General features: G+C 45.6%; 1 protein-coding gene across 10 annotated transcripts in view; it reads right to left on the bottom strand.

Moving 5' to 3' along the window:
* Window positions 1-11,334, bottom strand: part of LOC128145004 (OX-2 membrane glycoprotein-like) — a 53,128-nt gene extending 41,794 nt beyond the window's left edge. For 6 of the 10 annotated variants that reach the window (XR_008236283.1, XR_008236285.1, XR_008236282.1 and 3 more), the window contains exons 1-5: window positions 11,103-11,333; window positions 9,624-9,705; window positions 8,511-8,837; window positions 7,703-7,969; window positions 5,725-5,841 (exon numbers count right to left, since the gene is read on the bottom strand). Coding sequence is in view for 4 of the 10 variants with exons in the window: in XM_052794566.1 (XP_052650526.1) it covers window positions 5,729-5,841; window positions 7,703-7,969; window positions 8,511-8,837; window positions 9,624-9,681 (765 nt within the window). In the remaining 6 variants the exon portion in view is untranslated. Of the gene's footprint in view, window positions 1-5,724; window positions 5,842-7,702; window positions 7,970-8,510; window positions 8,838-9,623; window positions 9,706-9,944; window positions 10,130-11,102 lie in introns of those variants that run through there. The other 4 variants (XR_008236286.1, XM_052794569.1, XM_052794568.1 and 1 more) reach the window with 3 other exon arrangements.
* Between the last annotated feature and the right edge of the window lie 11,071 nt (window positions 11,335-22,405).

The raw sequence follows: 22,405 nt of genomic DNA on the forward strand, positions 1-22,405 counted from the left end.
ATGCCCCAGGAGACCTGAATTCATCTACGTGCCTTCCCCTCCTTCCTCCTCTGCAACTCCTTCTCCCAGCTCTTCTCCAGAATGGAAAGCAGGATGAGGAGCATGCTTGCCCCAGCAAAATATGCTGGGGGAAAAACATGCTGGGAAAATGAACAAAGCACCAGCCGTCCCTGTCCTTCACAATGAAAACAGGTAGCACTAAATCGTGGAAAGCTTGGAAAGAGCGCCCATGCTTGCTCTCTATATGATGTAGACTGGAGGGTACTGCCAGGCACGTTTCTGTGAAGAGAAAATTAAGTGACTTACTAGGGAACAGGAGTTGTCTGGAAGCAGTGTGTGATTAAACCCAGAAAACATTTTCATTTGGGTTACAAAATATTTACGTCTGCGGGAAACTTGATGGGCGGCCTAACAGCAGAATTACTCCTCTGCTGACATTTTTGTAAGGGGTTGTTTTGGTGGGGGTTTTTTTTTTTTCTTTTCCCTTTCTCCCCTCATTAGCTCTGTTTAGGTCTGTTTGGCTACAATGTTTTTACGCTGTGGTTTTTTGGGTTTGGGTTGGGGGTTTTTTTAGTGTAGTGTTAAGAAGGGTAAAGGAATGAGGCTGTTGTAACCAAAACAACTTTCACTTACGCCACTGCATATTTTTGCTATTTTGGGGAATCCAAAATAGGACAAATATAATCTCCTGCTCACAATAAAGCCACACTTGAGAGGAAACCAGGACAATTCTAAAATGAGCTTCCCCAGCTGGACACGACAACCAGACACCCATTCCTCTGTGAGCAGGGTGCATTATATCCATCTGCCTTATGAAAGAGGGAGTTATGTCCTCAGTTTATCATCTGAAAGGCTGGTATTTAGCTGTCCCTTCAGGAAAAAGTATTCTGAAAAGTCTCCTAAAACCAAGCATCTATTATGTTGTTCTCAGCTACCTAGTCTCTCACTATTAAGAAAAACAGCTGCATGTCAAAGCAAATACACTGAAGAAACAAGCCAAGTCATACAGATAAAAGAAGAATGGTCACAATTTTTAAGCCAAAGTTTAGAAACACAGCCTTCCCCAAACTGAATAAACACTAGAGAATACTGCTATAAAGCTCTTCCAGAAATAATTCCGAACTTTACTATAAACAAAGCAATGGAAAGTGTGTGCAAGTACTTGTTCTTGTAAAGTTTCCCAAATACCTGGAATCTCCTGTACAGGAATTCCATATTTCCCAACCTTTCAGGACATCTTTGGCCACAAAAATTTAGGTTTCTGATACCCACGTATTATAGCTGATCAGCCAAGCTGCTATAACAGCTTAACAGACCTGAATCCATATTATTTGTAGCAACTTCCAAACTTCAAAAAATAATAATCAGGGTGTCTTAAATTCCTATTCAGGATATTAAATGATCCCTAGCTAGTAACAAAGAGGTATTTTCAATGTATTTTATAGCACTTGTGTAACATTTGAGGTACACTGAGGTTCAGCATCCCTTTGAAATACAGTTAGTTGGCTGTATTCAGACACAAACCTCTTGAAACAAAGACTTTAATGCTGCTTATTCTAAGTTCTGTAAAATTTCCACTTGCAGGAAAACCTGAACGTTTCAATTTCCAAACAGGAAACACCCATTGCTATGTTGGCGCTTTCTGTGGAATGGATTTTTTGATCTATCCTAGTGTGTTCTTCTATGAGTCTTTCAAGTTTTCCTCTTCCAGGTTTACCTAATTTGCTCAGCTTTCTTAGGTCACGTCATATCTGTTCAATAACAAGCTCCAAGAATTTTTTTGTCCAGTTGTTACAGCTTTTTAAACACAAATATACTATTTGACCATTTCTAAACTTTCCACATAGCAAAACATGCATAAGCTACCCAAGAGAGATCAACATACCAATGCTTTAAAAAGAAAAAAAAAAAAAAAAAATCATGCTGACCTTTATATCCATTTGTGAAATAGCCCTTCCTCACAGACCACCAGAAGCCTCCAGAAAACTGTTTGCGTGTAATTTTATCCCCCTGCAGACTGCTAAGTCCTAAGAACTGACTATAAAGCTTTTTAACTGGCCAAGCTGAAATGTGAGTACCCTGCAAGGCTTGAAACAAACAACTGATGCTGTCGAAAGCATTCAGGTTGATACATGTATGCAATAGGTAAGTCACAGGAATTTATTCAGAATAATAGCCTTTACTTTGCTTCAATCCAGGCTTGTTAACTGGACTGCTTTACATTGATGTAGTCTACAGTTAAGCTCTGCTAGCTGACCCAGGCAGGAAATGGTGTAACTTTTTACCCCAAGAGTAGCACTGAGAAACCTCCAGCATAGATGAAGTTATGTCTGGCGATTCATTGCAGCCCGCTCATCGCACTTAAATAGAGTGATAGGCACGGCTAGGTTTGCCTCTCTGCTTGGCAGAGGATGAAGATGTGAGTTTTCCAAAGCTTTTGCATCAGCTCTTGCTACAAAGGCTGCTCAGTTTGTTTCCAAACGAGTGACTTTTTGCCAAACATTGTGAAGATGTTTCACTTCGGATGTTTTCAGGGAGAACCAAAACGTACATATGCTCTGTAACTGGTACACAAGGCAAATGCCTGAGGGATGGGACATCAACTTTGAGCCCCAGCTCTTCACCTGATTCCCAAGCAGCTACCACGGAGAGGAGGGAAACAACAAAAATAAAAGCAAAGCAAAACCCAACCATCCTCTCAACAGCAGAAGAGAAGAAACTTTGATGGAGAAGGGTCCCCAGCCACCCAGATAAAAAGCTGTTGTTTTACTTTAAAAACCAGGCATCTTGACAAGACTGGAAAGGCTTTGCTTGTCATCTAGTGCAGAATGAAAAGAAGTATTGAAGCCCAAGGTCATGACCTCAGACAGACATTGGTATCCTCCAGCCAGCACCATTAGCTCTCTAATGAGCCGTTATAAAAAGCGCGCCCAGAAATATGTACGTAGGTGCTGCTCCTCATTCCAACACAATCAGAGGATAATAGAGGATAAAACCAGGAAAGGGCTTTCTGCAAGATGTTATTCTCTTTTGGGTGAATCAACTGCAACCAATGCCTTAAAGAGCATAAAGAGATTTCACAGATGATTGGGGAAAAAACAAGTCACCGCAAAAACAGACTAGGGTCCGCAGTGTGCTGCTCAGAGGGAGCTAAGGAAGTGTAGGGGATTTCCTCATTACAGCGTGGTATTTGTGGACTGGTAATGCACTCTAAACATAGTGTTAAAAATTACTGTAGCTCCACAAGTGTTTTTGGCATTCTAAGGATTTGGCCAGGCAAGTGACAGTGGAAAATTGTAAGTAACTTTCAGCAACAGGCAGAGCATCCAGGGTGGGTGGTGGTGGGGTGGTGGGGGAAATCAGATGGTGACAGAGCGATTGAACTGCACCAGTACTGGAATTTCACAACAAACTAACTAATGAGGCCTTCAGGAAAACAGATGTGCATTAGGAAGATGGACAAACACATTTTCCTAAGCTGGTCACTGTATGAAGGAATAGGATCAGCTGGTCGAAATGACTCTGGATAAAGTAATGCTGCCTTTATGCGAAAAGGATCCAGGTCAGCACATTACATTTTCAAAACTGAAGACCAAAAAGCAACTGAAAAGATACAGACTAAGACTGATAAAAACTAGACTACATTAAAAGAACAGAGACTGAGCGACTTACAAGTCCTCTGGAGAAGTCACACCCTGACACCACAGTTAATCAAAACCCACAATAAACGGGAAGAAACACAAAGTCCCTCAAATCCTGCTTTTGTTGATATACTCTAATACAACCGACTTACACTCACTGTTAAACACTGCTTGTCTAATTTAGCCCTTCTGCCCCGCTGAACAGGTATTTACTTGAAGTCTCGACCCTGTGACACGCCAGCACATGCGTGGGGCTGGGAATCCAGACATCCTCCCAGGCAGTGGGGCATGAGACCCCACTTCTCTTGCTGACATAGAGGGGCTTCAAGCTCTGAGCCGTTAGCTAAGGAAGAAGGGGCACAGCGCTTTCAGTTTAAATATATCATGCTTTTCTGCGTCTTATGCTTTACGTACAAAGCAGGGAAGGGGGCTCTGTTCAAAGTGTCCAAACTAATGTGTAGGCTCTGTTGTTGTACATCACAGGAATGTCTCTGCAGCAAGAAATCATGTCTTGCATGACCCACAACATGGCACAAGGATGCGTGAAATGGCTTGAGGGTTCCAAGCTTGATACCTAGCGGGTGGTATAGGGCACAGGAAACCTGCAGTGAAGCTAACCGTACTGCCTGCTGGGGATGGTCCTGTTGTAAGCTACCTCTGGAAACACATGCAGGCATTTCCTTGGTAACTGCTAATATCCAAGGGCAAGAACCATGCCAGGAGATATGTTAACATCCTCAGCCTAGTCTAAACATGAACAACCTAGTCTTGTCAAGCAATGTTTCACAGACTGACCCTGCTCCTGCTTCAGGCACTAGTGCAGTCACAGCATCCCAGTGTGGCTCTCCTCATCTGGGATGCAATGAAGGGGCTTCAAAACTCTGCAAGGCAGCACCTGCACTTTTCAGCACTCTCTTTGCCTGCTCACCCTCTGATCTGCTCTAGCGAGTGATCCCAGACCTCTGCTAGGTCACCTCTGCCTCAAGGTCTCTCCTTCAAGATTGCTTAGTACAAGCTCATTTGTGTTTGGAATGGTCATTCTAGAATAAAGACGCATCTTTCTTTTGAGCATTTCACCTTTTTCTTCTGATCCTTTAAAGAAAAAAAAAAAAAAAACACAAAACCAATTAAGAACCAAGTTCTTGCCCTTTAACTTCCAGGTTGGCCTGAAAATTCAACAGAAATTTTCTCTTCTGAATTGTTTATAGGATCAATGGAAAGCTCACATACGTTTTACAATTAAGAAGTTGTATTTGGCTGTAAGAAGTGTTCAGTTCTCTTTCTTCTCAGTAAAGACTTTTATGTCTCTGGCAGTAGGAGATTTACGAGATCAACCCCTCTTAACAGTAGATGCTGTAGGTCTAAGTTCACAATAGATAGGTCTGATACTCCTGGAAACACTTCCTTACCTTATATCACATTATCATCATGAAGCAAGTATCTAAATATTCAGGAACCGAGTTGATGTGTGCTGGTGTTTCTGAACATATAGTAGAATTTAAAGCCAGACACAGCACTTTGACCTAGTTAAGCAGAGTGAAAGCACCCATCATTAGGAAGCAGACTCATATGCTGAGTTTGAACGCACTTCTCCATCATATTACACTGTTTGTCTTAAAAATACAGAGAAGGTGCTGTGACCAGAAGAAAGCGTTCCCTTGAGGGCATGTCACTCTGCATGAATGGGTTTCTCTCCAACATACCTTTTCTGCCAAAACTTCTCTGAGCATGCTTACACTCAACACTTTTGTGGCCCTCCAGGAAAATGCAAAAGACCAGCGAATTGCTTCTGCTGACAGTTCTGCCTGAAAGCAAACCATGAGCAGCATGTTGTACTCTACTTGGATCCTCCCCTCGCAATTTGTAGTCCTGTATTGTAGCAGTGGGAAAACAGCTCTTAAAATTACATGCAACTAAGGCAACCTTTAATAACTGTAAACACGTTATTATAAAGTTTACTTGTCCAATATGAGTCTCATACCCCCTAACGGTATCTCAACAAAGTCTCAACTCTTCTCTGCAGATGACCAGACCTTATTATGGCTCTATGAAAACCGTTGGTTTCCACGCATCAGTGACTCACCACTTCAACCCCTCCTGCATATCCTCTTCCTCCGGCACAGCACAATCAGAATTATAACTGCGATGAGAATTAAAAGAGGCACAATAATCATCAGCAAAAGCAACGAGGACCCCTCCTCTGTGAAAAGAAAACAACAAAAAATACACCAAACTAAGCTAGTTTATGTAGGAAAAAGAGCCAAGACGATGTCTGATTAACAACAATTGTTCCTCATCGAGATTGTGAAAGTTATTGCTAAGCTACATGAAAGCAGCAATTGCTCAAAAGAGAGAGTGAACATATGCACTTTCAAAACCAAACTTACTTGCCTACAGAAAATGCTTTGTGAAGAAAAGATGTGCTCATGTTCATCCATGGCAAAGAAAACTGTCATTCTCATACCTGATATGGTAGTTGGCATACATACATAAGCAGAACTTTATACGAGTCTTCACACTTTCTGAAGAGTTTTTTTGTTCACCCAGAATTTGAGGTTTTTGTTTGTAAAATAAAAAAGTTATTCCTTTTACTATTAAACACTTATCACTGTCGCAAAGGCTCAATTAACTTTCAGAAAAGACAACAGGCCGTTTTTTGATGCCTGCAAGTAACTCTATCCAACTTCTGAGCATAATGTCCCTCCCTGGTTAGACACTAGCCACTTCATTTGGCTGCCATTAATCAAAATGATAATATGAAGGCTCATTTCAATGCTCACTGATGTTAGCTGGAAAGCCTTCTGAATTAAAATTTATTTGAATCAAGCCAAAACTATCATGTCTTTTAACAAAGCTCAGTTGAACTATTCATTTGAATTTCTCTTTCTCTAAAATATGATTGTTAAAGCAACAAGCTATCAGCTGATTTTTCATTCTCCTAGCAAGAAATAACAAGTCTTAGTTTCCTGCTGAGACACACATTTCCTTTTTAAAAGGCCAACCCAAAAGAATATTGCATTTGAGATGGGACAAAAAGATTTATTATGCTTTTCAATTAGTGTCATTCAGAATTAAGAACTAATTTGCTTTTGAACTTCTAGAGAGAAGATACTAAAAGTCAGATCTTACTCTTTACTACCATTCCTATAATAATCACTTCTTGAGCACGTAATTTGGGAATTAACCCACAATCCCAAGCTGCTTTTCTTGTCTTCCTAATTTTGAAGTGCTCTTCCTTTTAAGGCTCTGGATTTGGAGACATGAGAATTTTAAATCACCTAAGTCAATGTTCCTGTGTGAACTGAGAATGGTACTTCAGCTTCTTAATGTTTCTATTTCTCAGCTATAGAGCTGGGGTGAAAGTCTTTCCAGCAGAACAGAATATTGGAAGAAATAAATTAGCACTACAGGGTATTCAGATGTTACACTGATGTATTTAAGATTTCCCCATAAAACCAACGTGAGTATCTTCAACTGATCACCTTCCTGTCTGCTTGAAAGTACTATTCCTCCCTGACCATTACTGCAACGCACGTGTGTCTTAGCAAAAGTGTCAGAGAAACTAAAACATAACACACAGGTTAACTGTACCAAAACATGTAGTAAGTTTAACTGAAACGTTTGGTTAATTGTTTTTTCAGAGATAGTTTACTATTAATTTCAAAACTTCCACTTCAGTGTTCATTAAGTGACCCACAGAATTTTTACTTCATCTAGATAGATATCAGGTGACAAATATTTATACCTATCTTTGGACTGTCAAAGAAACTACGAAGGCCTGCGTGAAAACTTGAAGCCTGACTTGCTGCCAATTGCATGGTGCCTCTAAAACTCACTAGCTCCCTAGCTGACTAGTTTGGCTTTTTTCCCCTCTTAGAGAGGACCTCAATATGTTATCGTCTCAAAGACAGCAATGAAAACAAAGTAGGATTTCCTTTCTTGTTACTTGGCACATAAACATTTCACTCCCTCCTCTTCCCAGCACATTCCTATCCAAACATGCTACTGCAAAACACGGAGGCCAAGAGAACGCTACCAAGTAGCTTGTATAGTTCACCTACCTCCTTTAATTTTCACAGGCAATTCTATTTTTTCATTCACGTTGTTTACTCTGCAGGTCAAGTCCTGAACACTGATGCTCCGAGTGTTGTTGATCTCCAGTTTACTGGTGATGGACACCACCCCATTGGTGTACCTGATTGTCTCCTGTGTAGGAGTAGAATTGAACAAGTTGTTCCAGGTGACGGTGGGCTCTGGGAGGCCAACAGCATTACAGGTGGCTATCAAATGACCTTCGGAAATGTTGTAATGGACAGACGCATTGAGACCTTCCAACACACAAATGAGACAATCCATCACCACAACGAGCACCTGGTCATAAGCAATAATAGCAGTTTAGCCATTATCAATCAGAGCAAAGCTTTCTGGATTCGCACTGAGCCCCACGGCACAGGAATGCAAGAGGAGTTCACTGGGTCACGTCCCCCCCATGATTCAATACTCCTTCCCTTATACTGACATTATACACCCCAAAGGTTTCACTCAACCTGAAATCCCAGGTTTTAAAATAATCTGTTAAAGTAAACTCATTTCTTGGTCCGTGCTGTTCTCCTACCTGCTAATTCCCCACCAATGGTAGGGTTCAGCACAGCAGCTCACAGCACTGGGGTTGTACCTGGCACCAAGAGGAAACTGCAACAGGCAATGGTGGTTTGCCCAAGTTCCAGCTGGGACTGCTCGGGGGCTTACAAGCAAAGATCCCACTCCTTGCTTTTTACCACTGCAGTTCCTGAGTCTGCTCGAGGAAATGCTGTGGGTGAGAAAACACCTCTTTTTCCACTAGCGACATATCCCTGCAGAGAACCTCACCAGAAACACTCAGGCAGGTACGTCCCGAGAAGGAGCCGAAAGGGAAAGCATTGAAGAGACACGTGTAACACCCCGAATCATCCATTCTAGTGTCCCAAAAAGTGATGCTTGTCTCATTGAGTACCAGGCTTGTGAAATTCATTCGGTCTTGATAGGGCTCATGAATCTTTAATCCTTTTATGGTACTGTACGTAGCTATGTTATTGTGTGATTTTTCAGAGTCCTTTTGCCACGTCACTTGCAGAACATCCTTGGGTTCTGTCAGGGCACAGCTGAGAGTCACGCTGTCGCCCACCTTCACATTTCTGTGTTCAGCCTGCGAAACCACTGCAATGAGATGAAATAGTGAAATGGGCAGATACAACACATATTCAGAAGCCTAATACTGATTCTAAGGCCTGGATTACCCACAGACACAACAATTTCATCAATTACATATTGTTTCTATGGTTTTGCCCCACGAAAACATCCTTCTCCTGCATCCTCCTAGAAATCAATGAAGTTATGTTGATTTACATTGGCTGAGGCTCTGGCTTTCTTCTAAATGTTTAAAAGAAAAAGACATACTATACTTCTGTACCCATCCCTGCAGACTTCCCGCTTCACTTTTATTACATCAGCTCATGGCTTCCCGTTCTCAGCAAAGACTCAATCTTCATTTGCTAAAAGCTAGAGGAAGATTGAATGCACAAGGGAAGTGCACACCAAGCCATCCTCAGAGAACTGAGCAGCAAAATGAGCTGAAGAGAATTTCTGGACTATGTAGCTTCAGAGTCTGCAGTGCATTTGATAGGGAGGGAAAGAAAAAGAGAGGTTTGTTCGTAAGGGGAGGATCTGCTATGGGAAGTTGCGAACTCAGGTGAGCAACAGTGTCCAGTGTCATTGTAGATACAGGATGCTGCATGTCCCTCCCATCTCCAGATGCTGCTCCAGGAGGTCTTGTGTCACATCTGCCAACTCCATGTCTATGCCTCAGCCATCTAACGTATGTCAAATGGCACAACCAATCTGTATTTCACCTATTTTTCCCTCTTACTCTGACTGTTGAAGCCTCAGGCATCAGAAACCAGTTCCCCAAGCATTTTCAGGCAGATTTTAGGAAATTCAACTTACCATTTGCCTTTCCAAGCCCAGCACAAGCCAGACAAAAAAACAGAGCTCGAAAAGTCATTTTGGAAGGGAAAATCTGCTTCACCTGAAGAAAGGTAAGAAAAGATGGGTGACTCAATGACAGACCATCTTCCAGTGATATCACGTCTGCGGGGTGCAAACATTAACGGTAGCTTTGTCATGGGAGAAAAACATAGTTCTGGGGGCAGACGGCACATTTTGACAGGTCTCATTACACAACACAGAAAGTGCTCTGGTCAAGGTAGGAAAAAAATTGCATGACGGAAGTTAAAAAGGCATTAATCCACCAGAAGCGTGACATACTGGTTGTCCGGGACTAGCTGTGGCACCAGGAGAGAGGTAGGGTTAGCTTCTGAGATCAAGGGATAAATTGAAAACAGCTTCTCTGAGGATTTCAGGACTCCCCATCTGTCTGAAATTGCATGAATCAGGGAACTTTTGGGGCATACTGCGCCTGCTACATAAAAATATATCTCCAAGGTGGAAAAGGGGCAAAAATATGCTTGAGTTTTCCCTAGTGAACTTAACCTGGTTCCTGTTCCCTTAACCAGTTAATATTGCAACAATACAACTGAATTGTAGACCTGCTTGGAACTGAAGCTGGTGTCATATTTAAGTGGAAACATTATTTTGCATAAAATACCTCTGTAACACACATCACCTACAACTGAGCCTTTTGCCAGTGTCTTCAAAACTAGCTGATGTGTCTTGGGAGTGTCTTCTGTCATGAACATAAGCAAAGCCCAACTTTCTACAGATTTTCACAACATGCAAAAAACAGAAGAAAGAGTCAACTGTAAAGCATTTTCTGTGTTATCTTACAGCTTAAAAAAGGAGGGCTAATGAATAAGTGAAATACAGGGAGAAAAAATAAATCTATTTAAGAAACAAGTTCTCTGCAAATTTGTGCACACAACACATACACACACAACCAGTAGCCTGCCTTTAAATTTTAAAGGCACTGTGCTAAAACAACTCCTGATACAACTTTGCAGTTACTGAGCATGAATACAGACCAAGTTCTTATGCGTAAAATCAGGAAACAAGAATCCATCAGCAACAAGTCCAACGAACAATGAATTTCCCAGACAATACAGTGTAGCCAGATGCTTGAGAGCGGCTTTAAGAAATTCAGATAGATGTTCCTGAAAACATGCAAAAACCAAGGGCCAGCATAGCAAGTAAGCGAGAAATTTCGAGTTATAGAAGCGTTTACAAACCAGCGAAAGATGTGCCACGCCTGCAGGAAAGCACAGCTTTCAATAACAGCCTTGGACTGCTCGCACCCGGCGTAGCTACAAGATTTCATACAATGAGGAACCAGGCCATTATGTAGCTATACCAGTTCCCCCCAAAAAGTCCCTCTGGGTCACAAGCCCCCAGTCTACCATATTAGCGGGGGGTGGAAAGCGGCGCGTAAGACTAGGGCAAGCAAAGAGCAAATCCTTCGCCGTGCCATACCTTCCCAAACCGCGCCTCGGAGCTCCCCTAAGCCACCGAGCGTAGCCCAGCGCTGCCGGATTCGCCAGTCCCCCGCCGCCTTCCACCAAACTCCTCCGGCTGCTAAAAACCTTTCACGCTCCCGGCCGCCGGCCCCAGCAACCACCCGGCGCCACCCGCCCCTGCTGCCTGCCGGCCTCACGCACCGCCGGACGGCGACTGCGGCGCGAACCCGGCGCCTCGGGGAGAGCAACCCGCCCAGGAAAGGCGGGAGGAGGCCCGGGCACGCCCTGCCACCACACCTGGCCGCCGCTTCGGCCCCCGACGCCCGCAGCCGCTCCGCGCCTCCCCGCCCGGCGGCCAAACCTCCCCCGGCGGGGACCAGCCTCCGGGCAGGGGCTCGGCGCCGGTCAGGGCGGGGGGGGGGGCACCGGCCCCTCCGCCCAGCCCCACCTCGGGCGGTTACTCCAGCTTTCCGCCCTGCCGGCGGGCTCCCACCGCCCCGCGCCCCCCCCCCCCCCCCAAAAAAATAACCCCAGCTCAAACCTGTAGAGGCGCCCAGGAGGGGGAGAGGGGGGAAGGCGGCGGGACGGACGCTTACCCGCGGCCAAGTACCTGCAGAGAGGGAGCGAAGGCGCCCGACGGCCTCGGTCGCGGAAGCGGCGCGGCCAGGCCCCGCCGCCGCCCCACCCTCCGGGCCGCCCCCCGGGGATGAGCGCGGGCCCCCGGGCCCCGGAGGTGGCGGGGCCCGCCCGGCGCGGCTGCTCTCCCAGCGGGCAGGGGCCGCCGGGGCTCGGGGCACCGGTGAAGCAGCGAGCGCCTGGAAGGAGCGCACCCCCCGGCGTGGGCCGCTCAGCCAGCGGGGAGGCTGCGGAGGCGTTAATTACTGCCCGGCCTTCCCTCGCCGCTGCAAAGGGCTGGCTGGCTTGTATGCTTCCTTCCCCCCCACCGTTTTCTCTTTCCCTCAAGGGTTATTAACGTCAACCAAATTAACAAATTGATCGTGGAAGAACAAATGAAAAAAATGAACTCCACCTGCTTCAAGCAAGAGCACGGTAAACCGTGAAAGGCGGCAAGGTTTCGGTAATGATAATGACAAGGCCGTCAGCACAGAGTTAGTTGCGGCAGCTCTCCAGGCTGGATGATCACGCTGCTTTTGGAAATCAGCGGCATAAACCCCAACTACCTTCTAAGAAATTGTGGGTTGCGTTCCAGCCTGCGACAGGGCAAATCGCTTTTGTCTTCAGAGCGCGTTCTTCCCTGATTTCAGTTCAAGGGTAGTGACAGTCACGCCAACAATTAATTTTTATTAAAGACTTCTGTGCTACCATAAAACACTAAAACTAGAATGCAATGGCAGGAACATAATATAATAATAATATTAATAAAACAATTTACAATAATGGCCAAGAGCTGTGACATTCACTGTCCAGATGCTGAACTGCAAATACTTAGTGTTCCAGAAAGTATTTTGGTTTTTTTTCAGACCAGGTCAATTTCTTGAACTTATTTATTGTAAGGTGTCACTGGCTGTTGCACAACAAATGTACCAAGGTTTTGCTAAACTTGGTAATTGTTTTTTTCTTAATTACCACTAACCGCAATAATTAACTGCGGGTCACTAGCCTGGCAATAGTCAGCAATAAAATTTTGAGTATTAGACCAAGGCTTGGCCTCTTTTCTGGATCCTCAGCCCAGATAAACAAACACCACCTTTTTTTCTGATGTTAGGCTGTAGGAAATTAGCATTAAAAAATTCAGTGAAAGATCTTATGGAAAGGGAAGGTCATTTTATTGTACAAAATCTCCAGGCAAGTTGATTTTATGCCCAGTTTCATACTCACAAGCTGCAGGCATTCAAGCGGTCTAGCCAGGATCTTCTGGGTTCCTCTTCATTCTGAGAAGAAAAAGATTTTGAGATATCTCTCTTATATCACTAGGAGTGGTCTTTTGTTTTCACTGCTACCTTCCTGTTATGCTGAGAGGAAAAGGGGCAGCACAAGTGATACACGGCAATCTCACTGCCATCTGCCTGTGTTTCGACTACAGGAACTTCCACAGACAAGTTGTCTCTGTTGTAGTTTTATCAGGCTTGTCCCAGGCTTGACAGAAACAACCTATTTCTCAATTTGCTTAATTAGAAACAGCATCCTTTGTGGTTAATACAGGACATTCGGTGTTTGCTCTTTCTTTAGCTGCTTTTGCACACGCACATGCATGTGTTCATACATCATTCATACCAGTTGTAATATTTCTCTTGCAAGGCTCTAGAAGGTCTCCTGTTTTAAAACTTCATTGCTCACAGGGAAAAATATCAGATTTGACACAATTTCAAGCCCCTGCCAAAATTAATTGACAAAGATGCCGACATAGTGGCCAAGATCCCACATAAAACCAGAAACCCTTTCTTATTTAAGACACAGATGTGTGAGAATGTTTGGAGCACTGCTATTAAACTGTCTTAAGGAATGGGGTGGTGTTTGCACCTTTCCTGAGTCATCCCAGGCTCACCCCTGTGTTAACTGTGCCTGTTCTACTGGTCTCAGTATCTCAGTGCACAAAGCAGTGCCTTTTGATCTACGAAAAAAGAAAGCACCCCCCACCACCACCCCCAGCAGATCAGGTCTGACATGTTGCTGGAGGCTGGGGGTCAGGGCAGTGGATCTTCCAGCTGGATACAGCTGTCCTTGGACACATCTTAGAATCATAGAATCATAGAATCATTTAGGTTGGAAAAGACCTTCAAGATCATCGAGTCCAACCATCATCCATACCCACTAAACCATATTCTGGAGTACCTTGTCTACGTGCTTTTTTAATACATCCAGGGATGGTGACTCAACCACTTCCCTGGGCAGCCTATTCCAATGTTTGGCAACCCTCTCAGTAAAGAAATTTTTTCCTAATATCCAACCTAAATCTCCCTTGCCGCAACTTGAGGCCATTTCCTCTTGTTCTGTCACCAGCCACCTGACAGAGGAGACCAGCACCCACCTCACTACAACCTCCTTTCAGGTAGTTGTAGAGAGCGATAAGGTCTCCCCTCAGCCTCCTTTTCTCCAGACTAAACAGCCCCAGTTCCCTCAGCCGCTCCTCACAAGACTTGTGCTCCAGGCCCCTCACCAGCTTGGTTGCCCTTCTCTGGACACGCTCCAGCACCTCCATGTCTTTCCTGTAGTGAGGGGCCCAAAACCGAACACAGGACTCGAGGTGCGGCCTCACCAGTGCCGAGTACAGGGGAACAACCACCTCCCTGCTCCTGCTGGCCACACTATTTCTGATACAGGCCAGGATGCCGTTGGCCTTCTTGGCCACCTGGGCACACTGCTGGCTCATATTCATCTGGCTGCCAACCAGCACCCCCAGGTCTTTCTCTGCCGGGCAGCTTTCCAGCCACTCTTCTCCAAGCCTGTAGCGCTGCATGGGGTTGCTGTGACCAAAGTGCAGGACCTGGCACTTGGCCTTGTTGAACTTCGTATGATTGGCTTCAGCCCATCGATCCAGCCTGTCCAGATCTCTTTGTAGAGCCTCCCTACCCTCAAGCAGATCGACCCTGCCTCCCAACTTGGTGTCGTCTCCAAACTTGCTGACGGTGCACTCAATCCCCTCGTCCAAATCATTGATAAAGATATTAAACAGAACGGGGCCCAACACCGAGCCCTGGGGAACACCACTTGTGACCCGCCGCCAACTGGAGTTCACCCCATTCACCACAACCCTCTGGGCTCGGCCATCCAGCCAGTTTTTCACCCAGCGAAGAGTACACTGGTCCAAGCCACGAGACGCCAGCTTCTCAAGGAGTATGCCATGAGAGACAGTGTCAAAGGCCTTGCTGAAGTCTAGGAAAATAACATCGACAGCCTTTCCCTCATCCACTAGGTGGGTCACTTGCTCATAGAAGGAGATCAGGTTGGTCGAGCAGGACCTGCCTTTCGTAAACCCGTGCTGACTGGGCCTGATCCCCTGCTTGTCCTGGACTTGCCATGTGCGTGCTCTCAAGACAAACTGTTCCATAACCTTCCCTGGTACCAAGGTCAGGCTGACAGGCCTGTAGTTCCCCAGATCCTCCCTCCGACTCTTCTTGTAAATGGGTGTCACACTGGCAAGCCTCCAGTCCTCTGGGACCTCCCCTGTTGACCAGGATCGCTGATAGATGATAGAGAGTGGCTTGGCAAGCACCTCTGCCAGTTCCCTCAGTACTCTTGGATGGATCCCATCTGGTCCCATAGATTTGTGAGTGTCCAGATGGCGTAGCAGGTCCCTAACTAATTCCTCCTGGATTGAGATGGGTATATTCTGCTCTTCATGCTCGTCTTCCAGCTCAGGGTGTGGAGTACCCTGAGGATAACTGATCTCCCTATTAAAGACTGAGGCAAAGAAGGCATTAAGTACCTCGGCCTTTTCCTCATCTCTGGTGGCAATGTTCCCTTCTGTATCCATTAAAGGATAGATATTCTCCTTCAGATTCCTTTTACTGTTAACATATTTGTAAAAACATTTTTTGTTGTCCCTTACAAAAGTGGCCAGATTTAGTTCTAGCTGAGCTTTTGCCTTTCTATTTTCCTCTCTGTATGATCTAACAAGATCCCTGTACTCCTCCCAAGTTGCCTGCCCTTTCTTCCAGAGATAATAAACTCTGCTTTTTTTCTTGACTCCTAGCAAAAGCTCTCTGTTCAGGCAGGCCGGTCGTTTTCCTCGGTGGTTTGACTTGCAGCACATGGGAATAGCCTGGTCCTGAGCCATTAAGATTTCCTTCTCAAAGAATGTCCATCTCTTCTGGACCCATTTGCCCTTCAGGACTGTTTCCCGGGGGACTCTCTCAACCAGTGCCTTGAAGAGGCCAAAAATCTTCTCCACCACCGAGCTCGATTTAGTGGAGCCCTTCCTCTGCCAACTAAGAAACCAAAGCCCAAGCTCCACCACCACCTTTTTTTCAACATTTTCTTCTGTCTCCTAGGACTGATGAGTAGATCTCAAGCCACTTACATTTCCCTCTGCCAGCCTTCCCCTTTTTATTCTGACTAGAGAACGGGTTCCCTCTAAAGCAGGTCAGGTCTCCAGCAACTAACCTACTACTTGTTGTTTGAGGCTGATGTACCTACACCCTTCACACATGTTTTTCTTTTTATGAAAAAAAAATGTGTTAGCAAGTCTCCTGTGCTCACCTGCCTTCACTATAGTTGAGGGGATTTCAGAGGGAACTCCAGAGAAATGCAGACTACACAGCTTAAAATAGATTTATCCAGAAGTGCCCTGTGCCATCAAAGCGACAAAAGCAGGGAAGTCCCAGGGACAGCTTCCTGCCCTTATTTCATGAAAATAAAGGGGACTTGAGTGATATTTTATATTAGCTCACCCTGTAACTCACATCTACTGAGGTGGAAAAGTTCTATATTTAGAACTTTTACTAAATTTTACTCCTCCTTCGATGGGTTGGGGAAACTTAGAGAAGAAAGAAGAAAATTATGAAAGGATCTGCAAAGTAAGGGGGCTGCTTCGTTGGAAGAGAGGGAGGAAACTAGAGCTGAGCAAGAAAAGGATAGTTCTGAAGTAGTAGATGAAGACCAGAGGTAACCTCAGGGCAGACAGAGGCAAATGGAAAGTACTCCAGGCAGACCAGCAATGGCAGAAAATTCAAAATCTTTTTACATTCATAGAAAAACAAAACACAAAAATCCCTTTCTGCCCTATTCCGTGTTCTCATATCAACTGTTTCTTTTTACAAGGACCTGGCTCAGCTCAGCAGTCTCTGTCAAGTTTTGCAAGGTTCTTTGTACATCACCTTCTCTGGAACTGGTGGTGGCCAAGCTGACACCAACTCTCTAGTGTGACAAAGCCTTTGAAGTTAGTGAGAAAGAAAGTAATTAGAGACCTCTTGTCCTAAAATCCAGAGAGTTATTTGTTCCTCTCCTTTTATTTCTTCATCTGCAGTACGCCCTCCGTGCTGGTGGAAGAGGCAATCTGAAATCCCTTCTGTCACAAATGAGGTCTATTCTTTATTCTTCCCTCTGCCTTCTGGGTGGACACACTCTGCTGTTAATGTATTTCTTGGTTCTTCCCTTGATTTCTGGACTAATGACCTCTTTTAAGCAGAACAATTTGAGCCAATAACCAGTGAAACTTGTATGGGTTTAAGGAAAAGTATATGATACAGCTAATGCAAGTTGCCATTATTTAACAGGGAAATCAAAAAGAAGTCTTAGAGGGTGACTGGAGTCAGTGACACAGATTCCAGTGAAACTAAACCCACTAAGTTTTACAGGGCATATTGCCTGCTGGAAGTTTACAACAGGACTGTTAGGCTCTGCTGATTCAACTCCCTTCTGGCTCTGGTCATATAAATTGGCATATCACCCTTAATCATCATATTCAAGCAATGCTTCCTCAAGTCATGAATGCTCAAATAGGTCTACTAAGAGGTCCAGCCTGGTCCAGAGGAACTGCCACCAGCTGTCATTTTGCTAGTGATTCAACCATGTGACCATGTCTTTTCTCTCTCTCAAACTTCTGTAAAACAAGCAAATGCTAAGTTTGCAATCCTGCTGATTTCTCCAGTACAAACTGCACCGTGATTCCCAGCAGGTAAAGTTAACCATGTGAGTGGGAATAAAACCACAGAAAAGTTCTGGGGTCCCTTTATGTGGCAAGAAAAGGCTGGATATGTTCTACATTTTGCTTTGCTTTCCAGCTCTAGAATAGCTGCGTAAAATGGAAGACACCTGAATTTAAACTTTGCTGTACAAGGAGGTTTGTTGTTAGATGGACTTAACAGGTGTGGGGGTTGTCCGGCATCACGCAGCCGTGCGTCTTTGGTACCTCGAAGATATCCATGCCTAAGCTCACATTCTCTTCCCTTCTCTCATTTTCCAGTGAAATCTGTTGGGGTTTTGTGTTGATGACTGTTCATGTCTCTCTCACTGATCTTCATTTATGTGCCTTTTCTCTGCATGACACCTGAGTATCCTGGCAGCCAGGGGCTTTGGATATCACTGGTTGTGTGGACTCTCTCAGAAATGTGCTGCTTATTACACATACTAACAAATATACTTGCACCCCAGACAGTGCAAATCCTAGTTTCCTAGGGATAAGTACCTGGGAGAAAATCAGGTTGACAGTCAGGAAAGAAGGATATTTCATAAAAGAAAGGTGAGGCAGTCATTACAATTTTTTAATATTCATTTCTGCCATCCCACAGAGCCTTCTTCAGCTCTTGGGACGAGGACACTAAAAAGAAAGCAAGCTTGGACATGTTATCTGGGTCTTGTTAGTGAGGCTTGATACAAGATGCTTTACATCTTGTGTTGTGAGAAGAACAGAGTGGCCTTGTTATGCTGACTAGTGGTGGATAAGAAAACCTGTATGTTGCAAAATGCATAAGATACCAGAGGAAATTGCTTTTGGTCGACCTTGCAGTTCCCTGGGAAGATGAGAACCTTAGGCCTTTTTAGATAATTTAGCTTAAAAGCATCAGTGTGGCTTGTGTTAAAAGAATGAAAATCAAGAAAAGGTAAGTATTAGAGTTATGTGATAGGTTAACCCTGGCTGGACGCCAGGTGCCCACCAGAGCCATTCTATCACTCCCCCTCCTTCTCAGCTGGACAGGGGAGAGAAAATATAACAAAGAGCTTGTGGGTCGAGATAAGGACAGGAGAGATCACTCACCAATTACCGTCACGGGCAAAACAGACTCAGTTTGGGGAAAATTAACTTGACTTATTACAAATCAACCGGAGTAGGGTAATGAGAAATAAAACCAAATCTCAGAACACCTTCCCTCCACCCCTCCCTTCTTCCCAGGCACAACTTCACTCCCAGATTCTCTACCAACCCCCCAGCGGCACAGGGGGACGGGGATGGGGTTTATGGTCAGTTCATCACACGTTATTTTCTGCCACTTCATCCTCCTCGGGGGGAGGACTCATCACACTCTTCCCCTGCTCCAGCGTGGGGTCCCACCCACAGGAGACAGTCCTCCACGAACTTCTCCAACGTGGGTCCTTCCCACGGGCTGCAGTTCTTCACGAACTGCTCCAGCGTGGGTCCTTTCCACGGTGTGCAGTCCTTCAGGAGCACACTGCTCCAGCGTGGGCCCCCCACGGGGTCACAAGTCCTGCCAGAAAACCTGCTCCGTGGGCTCCTCTCTCCACAGATCCGCAGGTCCTGCCAGGAGCCTGCTCCAGCGCGGGGTTCCCACGGGGTCACAGCCTCCTTCGGGAACCCACCTGCTCCGGCGTGGGGTCCTCCCCGGGCTGCAGGTGGAGATCTGCTCCACCGTGGACCTCCATGGACTGCAGGGGGACAGCCTGCCTCACCATGGTCTTCACCACGGGCTGCAGGGGAATCTCTGCTCCGGCGCCTGGAGCATCTCCTCCCCCTCCTTCTTCACTGACCTTGGTGTCCGCAGGGTTGTTTCTCTCACATGTTCTCACTCCTCTTTCCGGCTGCCGAATGCTGCCGTCCCAACTTTTTTTTCCTTCTTAAAAATGTTATCACAGAGGCGTTACCACTATCGCTGATTGGCTCGGCCTTGGCCGGCGGCGGGTCCGTCTTAGAGCCGGCTGGTATGGGCTCTCTCGAACACAGGAGAAGCTTCCAGCAGCTTCTCACAGAAGCCACCCCTGTAACCCCCCCCGCTACCAAAACTTTGCCACACAAAGCCAATACAAGTTACTAATGAACATTCTTTAGGATAAGTTGTATCAAAACTTGTAAAATGTCCCACTGCGCAGAATCACTAGAAGTGGGTGAACTAGCGCATAAGTGAGGAAGACTATTGAAGACCACCAGAGGACCCCTGAAGACCACCAAAGATCTCAAGTGTGCCTGTGCCAAGGACATTTACATATATTAATGAGTTCCTGGAATTTAGATGAATATGTTAATTAATTCCAAGAAAAAAATCATGAATATGTATATCCATTTTGTATATAATCTCAACTGTTGAAAGAATTGGTGTATACGATAGGTGCGATCCCCTGTGTACCCAGCACTGCAATAAAGAATGCCTGCTTTCTAAAACTCCAAAATTGAGTCTTGGAGAGTTTCTGAAGTGCCAACTTATGGTAACAGCTGCCTTTGGGACAGCTTTGGTCTCAGCTTTTTGTTTTGTTTTGCTTCTAAAACTGGTAATGTTTTTCTTCTGAAAGGGAAAAACCACAGTTACTAGGACCGAAAGAAACAATTAATTCCATTTCATCAGGAAGAATCAAAGATTCATTTCAAAATGCCTACCTGAAGAGTAGTGAAAAACAGGTCATCTGCCCTGTAGAAATTCAGTACTGGACTATTTTTAAAAAGCCCTCAAGCGAGACATTCTGGAAAAATTGAGACTTTTTCTGCCTATTTCCATTTCCTGGCAAAAAGTTATCTTTGAAAAGCAGTTGTTAAACTCACTTGCCTCTTCTTTTGTTGTTGTGTTTATACACATATATTGATGGCTTCCAGTCATAGCCACAACTGAAGATCATATATGTGTCCACTACAATCATGGAAAAAACCACAGATAATTTCTCTGCAAAACCAACAAAAACTTAATGAGCATTTAATCTCTGAAAACTCTCATTTGAGGAATGCCAAGTTGAAGCCCCCCATTGTAACCTACATGCATGTGGCATGACAAACTTCAAAGTAAGCTGTATCAGCACATGATTTTCAGAATGCAGGGCACAGTTGCCCTTTAAATGCTGAGCAACTCTTGGTTAAAACATCGCTCGAGAGTGACTTCTAAAGGTCCCTTGGCCAAGAAGCCTGAGATTGTTTTACAATCCAACTTCTTTGGTCCATTGACCAAGAAGCCCAGCTGCAGAAAATCCAGCTCTCTCAGGGAGCAACCCTGGGCAGAACTTGTCAGAGGGATTTGGGCAGCCTAGATGCCTTCCCAGGTACTGCCAAATGCCTGCCATTCCCACTTGTCCTCTAGCACACCTTCTTTTATCTGTCACAGGCCAGCCTGGCAGCTTGGAGAGCAGACTTGGGAACATTTCCACATTCCCTTCCCTGGTGCTTTGCAAGAGCTCTTTCTCCAGGAGAGCAAGGCAGGCCTGAAGCCGACTGCCCAGTTCCTTCTGTCAGTCCCTTTCAGTACCTTCTTTTCCAGCAACCACAGTGTCCGCTGCTGGACAACCCTCATAAAGTCATTTCGTCGTGTTGTTCCTGAATGTCTTTCGATACAGTGGTTGTAATTTCTTGATACCTGGGATAGGGTTGCTGGATACCAAAAGGCTATTTGAAAGTTTAAAGAGAAAAAAATAGCACTTGTGAGTTACTAATTTAATGGAAGACTCACTGGAGACGTTTTCACTTCCATTCATGATCTCTCCCACTAGAGGGTACTCTGCTATTATAAAAGAAAGCGCCCTGTGCCAAGTCTGCACAGTGACACAAGGTATTAGAAGAGCCTTTGCAAATACATTGGAAGGACATTTCTAATACACCTCGTGTAATGATACAGAGAGCTGGAGGGGAAGCTTTCCAGCTCAAGCCCTTAAAAACATAACTTTTTTTGAAATACCGGTCTTGGTACAGTTCCGTGGGTCTTGCTGCCTCTGCAACAGAGATCCTGCCACCTGATTACTTGTGAAACATCAAAAGACATCCCGGGACACGTCACCTATGCACCGGCTTGTCTGGCTTGATCCTTGCTGGTGCTCACATGCTCACCCGCACTTGCTCCAGGTGCTGCCCCAGGGACACACAGGCTGTGACTCTGGTCCATGCCGGTGGCTGGCACTTGGTTTCCCTCACTCGGGTCTCCCCAGTCGCTGGCACCCAGGCACATGCACCCGCTGGCCCGTGTCCTGGCCCAGCTGCTGGCACCAGGCCCCCATACACACATGCACGCTGGCTAGGCAGTCCCTCACCCAGGAAAAGCGTTAGAAATGGAGTTCAGTGAGAAGATAGGACAGATCGTGGTGACCAGACGCTGGGCATGGCCAGACAGGCATATTGACCAGTCTCCTGCATACGTGCAACCAGGCCCTTTTATCCCTCCATTTCCCCAGGCTTTTTCATCCCCAAATCCCCTTGATTCCTCCCTTTCTCACCTTCGGTTCCTCCCCTCAGCATGCCATAATAAGTACCGTACAATCCCCAAATCCTCTTCCCTCGCATCTCATCATGTGTCCACACCCCTTTAGCAGTGACCCCCTTCAGTCCGAAAGGTTCTCCACTGATGACTCATTTGGATGGGTTCGCACCTAGATCCTGGGGCTGAGGATCTCCTGGCATAGCCCTGGGAGGGGCCTGGACAAGGCGCCCCTTCTTCCGAGTCCTTAGTTTGGGCTCCCCGCCTGCCCTTGGGCCCCTGAGCTCCTCCAGGCTTGTGG

The sequence above is a fragment of the Harpia harpyja genome, chromosome 8 (genome assembly GCF_026419915.1).
Source record: "Harpia harpyja isolate bHarHar1 chromosome 8, bHarHar1 primary haplotype, whole genome shotgun sequence".
Lineage (NCBI taxonomy): Eukaryota > Metazoa > Chordata > Aves > Accipitriformes > Accipitridae > Harpia > Harpia harpyja.